General features: G+C 43.6%; 1 protein-coding gene across 1 annotated transcript; it reads left to right on the forward strand.

Annotated features, from left to right (window-relative positions):
• The first annotated feature begins 1,011 nt into the window (after positions 1-1,011).
• Positions 1,012-13,107, forward strand: LOC132467552 (uncharacterized). Its single transcript, XM_060064899.1, is given in 16 exon segments — positions 1,012-1,217; positions 1,664-2,966; positions 3,097-3,132; positions 3,233-3,414; positions 3,897-4,068; positions 4,160-4,210; positions 4,567-4,660; positions 4,663-4,695; positions 6,845-6,902; positions 7,132-7,828; positions 8,320-8,484; positions 10,460-10,575; positions 11,041-11,130; positions 11,889-12,060; positions 12,818-12,859; positions 13,009-13,107. Coding segments are annotated over 15 exon segments (3,264 nt in total). The 5' UTR covers positions 1,012-1,217; positions 1,664-1,709.
• Positions 13,108-13,728: the final 621 nt, after the last annotated feature.

Here is a 13,728-nt window from a genome sequence, read left to right on the forward strand (position 1 = left end):
TCCAGACCTCCCGTCCCTTATGAGTTCACTTTTTCTCGAAAAAATTGTATATGGGTGCTCCAAAAACGTATGCATCCAATTATAATTCTCAGACATTTTATGTCACTTTCGATAATAGCGTCTGCTAAATGACTATGTATTTTTGTATCATGTTGAAGTCATCTGTATAGGCTAGGAGGGTAAGGGTTCAGTCTTGTTTTAAGTGCAATATTTTTTCATAATGTCAAAATATAACACTTTCAATAACAATAATAAGTCAAAGTTAGATCAAACTAATAGTGCACGTTGCTACGCCCCTGTCTACTGCACACTCACTATCCATCTTGAAGCACATCATTTGGGTATAGAAAAATTAAGATCGAAGCCTATGAATGTGTTAAAGGCACCCAGTGCAACTTTATGTAAACATTCAATGAAAAATAAACATTCAATTTCTAGTCTTTTTTACACGTAGTAAGTTTCAATAACTCCATACCATTACATATCGACATTCAAGGAGCAAAGATGAGACGTCGTTGTGTGGTGAGAACTGATAGAAAATCGTAAACAACAACAATCGCCGGTGGGGAGAAGCCATTTTTCCATTGACTGGAAGCCTGCTTTATTTATTGTAGGTTACAAAAAATAAAGAAAATGGCGGCATTGTTGTCGTTATCGATTTTCTATCAGTTCTCACCACACAACGACGTCTCATCTTTGCTGCTTGAATGTCGGTATGTAATGGTATGGAGTTATTGAAACTTACTACGTGTAAAAAAAACTAGAAATTGAATGTTTATTTTTAAGCCTCGAAAGTTGCACTGGGTGCCTTTAACAGATTGAGTGAACATTTTAATTTGAAATAATTAGTCACTTTTTAAAAAATGTATTTAGGCCTACATTAGGGGTCATGCTGGCCCAGTAGCATTGCAGTGTTGTCACAGAGTTGAATGAAACCAACCATACAGGTTGGACCGGCCCTCCGGCAGATGGGCGGCCCCCTCCCGCGCTCCGAGCTGATGCTTCATCAGTCGCCTTCAACCAAAACCAGCTTCACGCACAAACATAAGGGAGTGGGAGGTCCCTTCCTGGGCTCCGAGCTGATGGTTTGTATCGCCACTTGTCTTCACCCTTAAACCAGCTTTTTCGCACAGAATAAGGGAGTGGGAGGTCACGTGGGTCGTCCGACCTGTTTGAAGAAACTGCTGCTGGCCAAGAGATCGACAGGTGGTGTAGAGGTAAATATACACAATGATATGACATTGTACTGTTAATGTTGCGTTTGAAAGCAAATTAGATTGTTTTATAGCTATGGCTTACGCCTCAAAAGTTCCCATCGCTTACATTGTGAATTGTTAGTATCACAGACCCTTGGCTTTTATCGTTAGCCGAGTAGACGTGCATTTGTGTGCAGTGTGTAACGCTAAGGTTTTAGGATTGAAGGATCTACAGGGTTGCATTGAGGTTTAAAACTATCGTCACCACTGGAACCATCAGTTTTACTGTATACTTTGCTGCTTGTTGACAACCTTTAACTGTGTCATTAACAATGGCAACATTTTCATTGACCAAATTGTCGTTTATTTAACAATTTGAACAATGTTCCAGTGCAGTGTCAGTTGAAACAAGAATTCAAATTTATTGGCTTTGAGGAACGGTTTGTATTTTGTTCTTAATCTTCCAGTTGCTGCTTTCTTTCTGCTCAGAGAAAAAAAACAAAGGGATTGCCAATGTATTCAGGGTCCAATGGTTATGCTACCCGTGTTGACCATGTGCGGGAGAGCCCCTACTACGATGAGGTTCCCCTTGGCTCCTTGTGGCGGGACGCACCACCAGTACGTCCCCTGCATGCCATGCAACGCGGAGCCGACATCGCTGTCAGCTCGGACCCCCTGCCCCCGCCCCCCTTGCCCGAGGCGCCTGCAGTGGGAGGCGGCCTCTACGGCGCTCCCGGCAGCGCGGGGGACCCCCTGGACCCCGACAGCCAGGCCATGGACATCAAACCCGTGCGCCGCTTTGTCCCCGACTCCGTGAAGAACTTCTTCCGCAGCAGCGGCAGAAGCCTCACCCAGGGCTGGCCGGCTCCTCCTCCTCCAGCCCCCCAGGACCCCGACCCCCTCGCCCCCTCCTGGATGCAGGAGGACAGCAACCGCACCACGCCGGGCGTCCGCTGCTCCCCTCCCCACTCGCCGCCCCCGTCCCCCTCCCTCCCCGGCTCCTACGTGGACCGCGGCGGCGGCTCGGGCGGCGGCCCCGCCTCCCGGATGGAGCGGGACGGCCTGCTGCTCGGCGCAGAGGCCCTGGGCTCGGTGTCGGAGGCGCCCACCAACAGCTCGGCCATGACGTACAGCGAGCGCGTGGACGACTACCACCTACGCTACGCCTACATGAAGTCCTGGGCGGGCCTCCTGCGCATCCTGGGCTGCGTTGAGCTGCTGCTGGGCGCGGCCGTGTTCGCCTGCGTGTGTGCCTACGTGCACAAGGACAACGAGTGGTTCAACCTATTTGGCTACTCCTCGCCGCAGATGTACGGGGGGCTGGGCGGAGGCGCCATGAGCGGGGCCTACGGGCAGGGCGGGGTTCAGTACACGGGCCCCAAGACGCCGTTCGTCCTGGTGGTGGCCGGCCTGGTGTGGATCGTCACGGTGATCATCCTGGTCCTGGGGATGAGCCTGTACTACCGCGCCATCCTGCTGGACTCGTCCTGGTGGCCGCTGACCGAGTGCATCGTCAACGTGACGCTGGGCGTGTTGTACCTGGCGGCGGGCGTGGTGTACGTGCGGGACACCACCCGCGGGGGCCTGTGCAGCACGCCGGTGTTCAACAACGGCGTGAACGGGGCCTTCTGCCGCACGGAGGCGGGCCAGACGGCGGCCATGGTCTTCCTGTTCCTCACCATGACGCTGTACTTCCTGGGCGCGGGCGTGTGTCTGATGCTGTGGAGGCACGAGGCGGCCCGCATGAGGAAGGCGGCGCTCGACCAGGAGGTGAACAACAAGAGTGTTGTGACAGAGAGGCACTCCGACACATCCGATGTTTGCTCATCATTTGGCATGAGTTTTACTCAATGCAGTTTTGTCCTAATTGTCCTTTTTATTTTGTGTGTCATTGTCTCAGATGGAAACGATTGCGTCCTCCTTACCGATGTCCATAGTAAGTCTTCAGGCATAACTGTCTCTCAGTCAAACCACTAAGCATACGTTACTTACAAAACCCTAACCAGAATCTACAACCTCAAACTTTGTCCTAAAAGCTCAACGGAGGAGGTTCCCGGCCATCAGAGGCCACCCCCCTCCCCACCTTTCATCAAGATGATGCTTACAGCCAGACCAACTCCCGTGCTGGCCTGCCCATGCCCCTGGAGCCGGAGATCCTCCAGGGTTACATCCCAGCCGGGCACATCCCCAAACCCGTCATCATAGCGGACTATGTGGCGTGAGCGCTTGACTTCAATACTTTCTCACTCTTACCTTTTTATATTTTACATTCTGGGGAGTTTGCTGACACTTTTATCCAAAATGAATTACAACCAACATTCACACATTCACGGAGGAGTCAACCACGCAAGGCTACAGCCAGCTCGTCATGAGTAGTTAGGGTGGGGCATCTTGCTCACGGACACCTTGACACTCAGCTAGGAGGAGCAGGGGATCGAACCAGCAACCTTCCGGTTACCAGTCAACCTGCTCTACCTCCTGAGCCACTGCCGCCAACTATATGGGCCAAAATGATAGGAATAAAGAATTGAATAGAATAAAAGTACAGTAATGGATCGGCAGTGTGAAGCACTATAAATATAGCAAATAATAATGTACGGACATGGTTTATATGGTGATCATCAATTGTAAATGGTAATATTCAACATGGGTAAGGTAAGAAGGCAGAGATCTAACCGTGTACATTTTTTTCCCCCGCAGGAAGTATCCCAGTATCCAGTCGGAGGAACAGAGGGATCAGTATAAGGCGGTTTTTAATGACCAATATGCAGAGTATAAGGAGCTGCATGCCGAGGTTCAGGCCATAGCCAAGAGGTTTGGGGAGATGGACGAACTCATGTCCAGCCTACCACCTCGCCCCTCTAGTCAGATGGTAAATCCCCCATATACAAACATAAACGTCACCAAAGAAACGAGAATAAATATACAGATAATTTAACCTGAATAAAATCTCTAATTTTCAGGAAAAAGACCGCATTGATGGCATTATGCTCGAATACCAGAAGAAGAAAGCTGTGAGTATACAACCTTAACCGTACACTTTTCATATTCACACGCCTGCATCCGTGGCCTACTGGCTAAGGAGTTGGACCGGTAACCGGAGGCCGGTTCAAATCCCGACCGGTAGTTAGAAAGAAAATGTGGACAGGGGGAGTAGTTGTAGAGTACCCTCCTACATCCTCCTCCGCCCTTGAGCAAGGCACCTGAAACCCCCCCCTGTTCCCCGGGCGGCTGCAATTATATATTTTTTTTGTCAAACATAATTCCAACAAATAGCAATCTCGGGGTTATAATTGAGTGTCCAATGTGTCTGGAGATGATCTGTTTGATGGATGATATATAATATTGATTATTTTCATTTTCATTTTAGGACCCAACATTTTTGGAAAAGCGAGATAGGTGTGAATATCTGAAGAACAAACTCGCACACATCAAGTTCAAGATTCAAGAGTATAACAGTATAACTGCTGGAAAGATGGCCTGAGCAGCTCTGCTAAGAGCATTTAAACCTGAACACTACACTTCTTCCAAATGTATATGCATGTATATAGAATGTATATATGTAGATACTTTTTTTTAATCAATACATTCAATTTCAATCACAAAAACTCCCAAACTCGCCATTGAAAATGTTTATTCCTGATTTAGTATTTTCCTGTGTATTTTGGTTGTTTTAATGTTTTTTTAGTGCAATGTATTTGAAAAGTTTTAACCTAGTGTATTCAACCCTTTGCCCTGTAACTGTAAATATATATTTTTATAATTGAAATGATGTTTGCATTGTATTATTCATTATTTTAATACTTTCATAATTTACATCTATCCACCGTATCATATGTTTACTTATGAGTGAGAGGCAGGGTGGTAGCATGCACTAGATGTATTCATGTTTTCACTACATCAAAAGTATGTCCAGCATAAAAATGCTGGATAGAAATTCATGGTGGCCAAGAAGGGCCAGAATCCTCAGACAAAATATCATTGATATGACATATGCCTCACCTGGATCCTAGTTGTTCATCTGATCATGAATAAATTCCTGATTCGAAAATATCTAACATATCAATAATGTATTTATATTAAGATTTGTATATAGGTTATTTGTCAATTAACTGTTAGACCTACTTTCAAATCATTTCTTAGACCACCACTATTAGGAATTGGTCTATCCAGACAAATACCTAATTTGTACTTGTGTGTTTTGGGGCATTTTGTTTCGTCACTTAGCTCTGCAACAATGCAGGGAAAGATTGGTCCGCTGATACAGCACACAAGGGGTCTTATCATGACAGAACCCCTGCATCATCACAATTAGCCCCTCTTATAGGTGGAGAACATAGAACATTAGCAGGTTACCACCCGTCTCGCCTTTCAAACAAAACAAAACCAGTCCCAACAATGACCTTAAAACAGTTTTTCTTTTCTTTTTTATGAACCTTTTGTGATCCCTTAAGAGTGTCCCTGAAGAAATCAAGCTTGCAACTCCTAGGAGTTTTCTTAGGAGATTACTGTTCCAAGTATTTCAACACTTTGGCTCCCAGTTTGGCTGCCCAGATTGCTGCATCAAAATGTGTTTGTGTGTGCCCACGCGCGTGCGTGCGTTAATCAGCTGACATTAAGTTATTGTGTTTGTAGTTAAGATGTGTGTCTCCAGATCTCCTATTTCGTGTTCTCGGTTATGCGAGAACATCTCGGTTATGTGTAAACATACTAGTTTGCCTACCGTTTTGTAATCAGCAGGTCAGCCCTCCAGGAGAGGGCTGACCTGCTGATGGCTGGGCCACACCCTTGCCTTCTTATTGGCGAAGAGAGCATCCACTCACCCCGACCTACAGGTTGGGTGAGTAAAGGACACCTGTAGTGCGGTTGAGAGCGGATGCGGTCTTCGCCAATAAGAATGCAAGGGTGTGGCCCAGCCATATGCCCTCCTGACGGACCATCCATATGATCCATTCCGTGCGCCAAACATCACCTGAAACCCAAGCAGACATTTGGATCGCGTTGGAGGCCCGCATAATACTTACTGACAAAGTCGATATAACTCAAAATCCTTTTGAGTTTTAACCGGTGAGCTCCATCTTAAGGCTAAATTATACATGCACCTTGGCTGTGATATCTGACTTCTGTTCAGTTTCAGTAGGTTACTTTGGGATACTCTCGATGGTTCGTTGATGCTGAATTATTTGTTTGCCAAGTTTAACATTCCGTCTTCACCGAGAAAATCTATCAACGTGTTGAGGTTGCGGTGACGTGTTTATTAGCTCGGATATTACGACTATTAGGCCTACTTATTTTAGGTTAAACTATGCATTTTTGCAATGTTAAACGGCATCAGCAATCCAAGCCGTGTCTAACTTCATGTTATTTAAATCTTTCCCTCGCCTTCCTCTTTAAAGTTTGTTTTCTATTATATCTTTATGTTTCTAGAAGCTCCTATATTAACCTATAGGCTAATCATTCGAAATTGGGAACCTGTGTGTGTGTGTGTGTGTGTGTGTGTGTGTGTGTGTGTGTGTGTGTGTGTGTGTGTGTGTGTGTGTGTGTGTGTGTGTGTGTGTGTGTGTGTGTGTGTGTGTGTGTGTGTGTGTGTGTGTGTGTGTGTGTGTGTGTTGGTTTTAAACATCATGTCATTATTAATCACAGGTAAATACAAATGCCGGCTAAGAAGCTCAGCCTGCCCCCATACCAGCCAGACACCCACAGACAGTAAGTTAACCTCCTGCACTATTGATATTGTTCCTTGCTTCTACCACCACATCGTCATCATAGATCCAGCCCCAATATTAAGGCAGATACAATTCTAATAATTAATACATTTGAATGTATTTATTCTATGTAATGTGTAAGTCTGAGTTGCAGTTGACAAAAATCCTTAAACTATCAAGGGTTAGCGTCTCAGCTAACTCGAGCTAACAACACCCCTCCCTCCCGGCAGCCATGGCAGCAGACACAAGCCCAGTGAGCGTCACTCCCAACCGGTGCTGTCCCACTACCCCGCGTCAGACTACCTCCACTACTACCGCTGGGGCTCCCCGCCCGGCGTCATCAAGATCATCAGCATCATCATCGTGATCATGTGCGTGGCGGTGTTCGCCTGCGTCGCCTCCTCGCTGGCCTACGACAGCATGTCCGGTGGAGGCCTGGGCGCCCTGGTGCCAGGCCTCGGCGGTGCCGGCTCCTACGGCGGCACGTACAGCGGGGCGGGATCCTACGGCAGCGGGAGCTCCTTCGGCGGGGGCAGCTCCTACGGCGGCAGTGGCTACGGCGGCGGCTCCTCCTACGGGAGCCAGTACATGGACCCCCGGGCGGGGAAAGGCTTCATGATCGCCATGGCGGCCATCACCTTCATCGCCGTGCTCATCATCTTCGTGCTGGTGGTGTCCCGCCAGTCGTCGTCGCGCTCACCCAAGTTCTTCCTGGCGGTCATCATCATCTCTGCCATCCTGGCGTTCATGATGCTGATCGCCACCATCGTGTTCCTGGTGGCCGTGAACCCCACGGCGCAGAGCTCGGGCTCGAACGCCTACAGCCAGATCCAGCAGCTGTGTGCCCAGTACCAGAACCAGAACCAGGCCCAGGGGATCTTCATCAACCAGTACCTCTACTCCTACTGCGTGGTTGAGCCCCAGGAGGTAGGCTCTTCCATCCTTGGGACTTCAGCCCTATATTCCTACATTTAAATATAACAATGCACTTGCTGTCAATTATTTTCAAACACAACTATCTCCTTTGGTGATATATGGTGCGATATATGCGTTATAATTGTCCCAGGACACCCTTTAACTGGTCTGCAACCTATTTCTTTGTTAGAATAGCTAGTTGAGCTCATTCTAACCGACATTTTACATTACTGACTATCAATATGGAGCAAGAAATACACAGCATGTTGAGCTGGTATCGCTTTTTGTATCAAATTAATTAAAGTAGCTCTTCGATTCACTTGAAGAGCTCCTCTGTTGTCTTACAGCAGTGTTTGTAACTGTAATCCTCCTACTTCTCCCCTTTGCCATACACATGGCCATGATGAGGCCGTGACATTAGGCCGACTGCCCTCTCTTCCTGACAGCCTCCAACCGACCAGACTGAAACTAAAGACTCACCTGTGTCACCATGTCTCTCCCAGGCCATAGCCATCGTCCTGGGCTTCCTGATTTTCGTGGGCCTCATCATCCTGATGGTGTTCGCCATAAAGACCCGCGCCGCACTGCGGCGCCGGGGCAGAGACCGCGTCCTGTGGGAGGAGGTGAAGAGCCTCAAGGGCGGCTTCCCCAACAGCATCGGTGAATGGGTGAGATAAACCTCACTCATTAGTAGAACCTTACCCATTCACCCAATGTAGTGCACTGGTCTGAATGCAAACCAATCAAATTGACCTTTTTATGTTTTGCATTAGACTGCACATGAAATATGTTTCAATGGGGAAATCGAAGGGAAAGGAATTGATGCAAAACAATATTTGAATAAAGTACGGTAGAAAGAATTATGCTTTTATTTTGAGGAGGGCTGAAACTGGTAGCGGGAATAATGCACACACCAAAGACAGCCACAGCTGGGGCGTGGATGATACCAACGCCCAGCCAGCCACCCATTAGACGTTCTGGAAATGCTAGTTGGCCCTTGAAGAAAGATGTTTGTAAAACTAGCTTTGGGGCATGGTTTTTTTTTTAAAAATAAACAAGTCAGCTTACCCCTGAGTGTTAGGGGAAAAGTTTCCTGCGTCATCACAGTTTCGGTAGCATTCTGGTATGTGGTTAGAAAGTGGTGGAACCGGTTGGTCCTGGACAAAAACATTGTTGACAATTCAGACCTGACTGGTTCCTATTCGAAAAATAAACTACAGTTTAAAAATAACAAATGCAAGGAAGCAAGCAATAGTAAAGTAAGACGCATATCAAAAACATGGTTGATTAAATGTATTTATTAGTTAATCTAATGACTAATTCCACTACAATCGTTTAGCTTTTTGTTGTTTTTAAAACCAAAATATTCCTTCCTTACTGGAAATGTTACTCTACCTTCAACATTTGGCATGAGGTAATAAATTGAATTGCAATTATCATCTGCTAGAAGAAGAAGAAGATGTCAATGTTGGGTGTGGTGGTTGTAATCCATATGCTATGTTGGCCTGGATACTGGATACTCTGGTCTGAAACCCACCCGGTCACGACTCGGTCCACTCCATTCACCAAATGAAGTGGTCAGTTTGGCCAGAGTAGTCAGGATTGGGAAAAATTGCCACCCTTCTCCCTTGATGAGTGGGTTCTTTGTTATTGCTCTAAACTTATTAAAGAGGTGTTGAGTTTCATATGTTTGAGAAGGATCCTGTTGTTTGTTTATGGCCAGTGTCTTGGCAGGTTGGCTCAAAGATCTACCAATAAAAACAACTCTGTTTTCAATTTTCAGTTCTAGAATGTTAAAGCTACCTGCAGAATAACAAACCAGATGCCATAAAATGGTTGAACTTTTTTGGAATAAATAGCACATTGAAGTTAAGACAAAACAAAAAAAATAATGATTCACGGGCCCAATAAAAGAATCGGAGAACCTTAACTCTTATGAGGTCTCCTTCTCAAACACTGTGAGCTTAAAGAGCACCTATTATGCCTTTTCGACTTTTATGACCCATAAATGTTGTTGTAATGATTTATAGTCATGTTTAACCATACTAAAGTGCCAAATAATGACGTACATGATGAGAGGAAGAGTTTCCTGAAAATCTACATAGTTTTTTGTGCTGTGATTCGTGTCAGGTTGCTCTATAGGAGTCATTAATAAGAAATTAAGACCAGAAAAGTAGTATAATAGGAGATCTTTAAACACAGACACTCAACCACAGAGAGCTGTGCTTAAGGCCTTAAGCTAGAAAACCAAAACGGTTAGCTGCTTTAGAAATCAGCGATCAGCAGTGAATTGAGAGCTTTGGTGCATCTTGGGCAGACTTCGTTTTGGCTTCAATTCCATCAGCTTCATTTTGTTTTTATGAAGGCTTGGTTCGAAGTGGAAAAACTTGAATAATGTAGGCATGTACTGGGAAAATTCCAGAACTGTGCAGTACCAGTGACTAATGCATTTCAAACATATATTGATTTTGATGATGCTACAATATGATGCATCGAATGGAACAGAGAACCAATGCGACCATTAAAGCCATTGTTCCTTGGACTATAAGTTGTATAATTAAGCAATTTGTGTTGCCTACTTTGGCATGGTCATTTAAGTTAATGAGTTCTTAACTTATCATTCGCAATTATCTTGGCGTCTAGGTGAACAATGTGTCTGGGGAACCAGAGGTCATGCTGAACGACCCTAATGATGCGGTTTGGAGCCCCAGGACCTACCTGGACAGTCCCGACTACAACAAGCCCATATACCTACCTGGGTAAGGTTTCCTACAGTCAGCACAAGAGCCGGTCTTACCTGTTTCCATGTTCAACCAGACCGCGCTGACCTCGCTTATAAGGGAACTCTGAGTTTACTGTGAGGCCTGGGCTACAGAATGTGCCTGATCCACAAGCATGTTATTGTGTTATAGTTTGGACTAAAAAATATTAATGTTCAGATTAAGAATGAATTGAGAAAATTAATCTAACTGATAAATTTGAAACTCAGATTATAAAACTGCTTGACACCAGTAACATATTTTATCAATGTTTTTGTTTGTTTGTTTTACCTTTTCATTCAGTCTTTATCTATCCAGCTAGTAACGTTTTTTTTTTTTAAAGAGGCTAATGTTTATACTCTGTTCTAATCTTTACGAGTAATTAAAATATAATATCCTTAAAAGACTCCCTCAACGTACAGATTATTGAAAAGGTTGAAATGCTCTGGTGCGGCCTTTTCACAGAGACTCGGACATTACCAGCTCGCAGGGTGGCCTGAAGAAGGATTCGGAGGCCGACTCTGGCCATGAACTGGACGAAGAGGACTTCAACATGTAAGTATATCGAAAGAAATAGGGGGTTAAATATGAGCTCTACAGATGAATAGTAAGGACATTTAGGATTGTGCCAGGGCATTATTGACATTATTGTTTTTGTCTCGCTTTTCGTAAAATATGACCAAACCGCTATCCTCCAAAAGCAGCTCCATATAAATGTGAATAATAGGAAACAGATAATGTTTCTGTTAACCTTTACTAGTGGTAGTCAAAATAGAGTTTGTTTTCAGGCCAAACATGGATCTTACATTTCACAAGGACAACATTGTATTTGCATAATGAGATGATCACTCCTGTTGTACACTCATAGTAACACAGAAGTGTAATACCAGCCCAACTGGTATTAACTGGCTTCTCCTACATGACAATTGAGTTATCATTTAAACCAAATATATTTCTATGCAAACATGAATAAATAACTCAAAGAGATTCCTGCTAATGATATCCAACTTTGAAATAATATCTAATTTCTAACATTGTCAATGACTCTGTCCACCTTAAACTATTTTGCAAATGGTTAAAAAGTATGTGGTTGACGTAAACATTTTTTGAGCATGAACATGACCCCTTTACTAAGATGGACAAAGTTACATGTTATGGGGTTTACCTACGTCAAATGTTCACCGTATCTTATTAATTTAATAAAGTAATCAGATCAGGTAATCGGAGGCGAGAAAATCTGATATTGAACGAACGAGATGACTGCAGGGGAAAGAATTTTAATTATTGATCGTCTTTTACTTTTTCTTCATCAGGGACTTTCCGCCCATCATGGATGAGCAGGAGCGCTTGGACTACAAAAGGCAGTATGACAAGGACCATCAGGAGTACAAGGGCATTCAGGCTGAACTGGAGAACCTGAACGCTGGTCTGGCTGATCTGGACCGGGAGCTGGACCAACACAAAGAAGGAAGCCCTCAGTTCCTGGTAAGGCACCGCAGACCTCGTCTTCTGATTTTATGTGAATTTGTAGTAGAAAACCAATTCAGGGAAGTGTGAAGTTAGTGTACTGACATGTTTGTATGCTTTTTTTTTTTAATACACTGAGGCACCTTATTACAATTTAAAGTACATGTCTATCATTGAAATGTTTTAATGCATACCTCAAAAACTTATATTATTCAAGTTGTTAGTTATTAGTATTAAGTAGAAAGCAGACTTACCAACTGTCATTCAGTTGTAATTTATTGACATGCTACAGTACTAGACTAGAGATGGAGAACAACATTAACATTAGTTTATTGGAATATAACCTTTATACATACGCACGCAATATTTTAAGATACGGTTCATGCAGTGTATTGCAATGACAAGTAGTATGAATTAGATCTGCTGCTGGAATGACTCACAGAATACCCAACAGAAACTTGCATTTTCGATCAATGATATAAATGATAACTACATTTTATGATAATTAATAAAGATAACGACGGCCCTGCTGATGCTTATACTTCTTTTCAATACCACAGATGCAGCAGAATACTCTATCCGGGATTTCCTAAAACAAAAACATAATTCAACCAATAATGGTTGATTGGACTTGTAAATCCTCACGGATGCATGCATGTGGTGGATGGTTTCAGAAGGGTTCTGAATCTAAATTCTCCATGCATGTCAAATGTATTCATGTTGCACTGTTCTGATTGTTGGTCTGATGAGTTTTTGTGTGTTTGTTTTAACCCAGGATGCCATGGATGAATACAACAGGCTGAAGAATATAAAAAAGGCAAGGACATTTACTACAACTAAACATGCATTATCCAATCAATCTGTTTTGTCTTTCAAAATAAAAAGCAAACACTTCTATTTTGTATTTCAGTGGCACACATTTAGATTGATTTATTCATGTTCTTTTTTTTATTTCTCTCTATTTAGTCAGCAGATTACCAAATCAAAAAGCAGAGGTGCAAATATCTCAAGTCTAAACTGTCGCACATCAAGCGGAGGGTCAGTCAGTACGACCAACGGCCCTGATCCCTGATCGCTCCACCGCCCAGCTTCTACAAAACCCCTGGTCCCATTCTATGGATTAATTTTAGATTTTAATGTTTTTACTTGCCTTATGTTCTAAAATTTTAACATGAGTGATTTTAAATGTATGATGAGGATTTTATTCTCTGTAGTTCCAGCCTTTTTTTTAAAAATTAAAATACAAGGTTTTTGTATTGACCTGTAATGGCTAACTCGCCAGTTCAGTGGTTTAGATTTGTATAAAATAGGTAATGAACAAAAGGAATTTATTTTCTTGACACGGGTTATGCGCACTGACACGCATCATTTTCAGAGAGCGATATCCAATTTTATTTTATTTTTTGCAGCTTTTGTGTTGTCCTTCTACATGGTCTTTATCACCCCCATGATCAATCAGGGTTTTGAATAAATCAGCTATTTGTACTGATATTTTTTACATGAAGACATCCCCTTCCAAAGCCAAGTAGGTTTGGCTTTGGTGGACTGTTTTATCAAAGTGTTTTTATATAAATCATTTAACTGTAGTAGGCCTATTCTGAAGTTATTGCAATTTATGTAGCAGCACGACCAAAATCAAATATATATATATATATCATACAATAAATGTTTATTTAGTTATTATGT

The sequence above is a fragment of the Gadus macrocephalus genome, chromosome 11, assembly GCF_031168955.1.
Source record: "Gadus macrocephalus chromosome 11, ASM3116895v1".
In the NCBI taxonomy this organism is placed as follows: domain Eukaryota; kingdom Metazoa; phylum Chordata; class Actinopteri; order Gadiformes; family Gadidae; genus Gadus; species Gadus macrocephalus.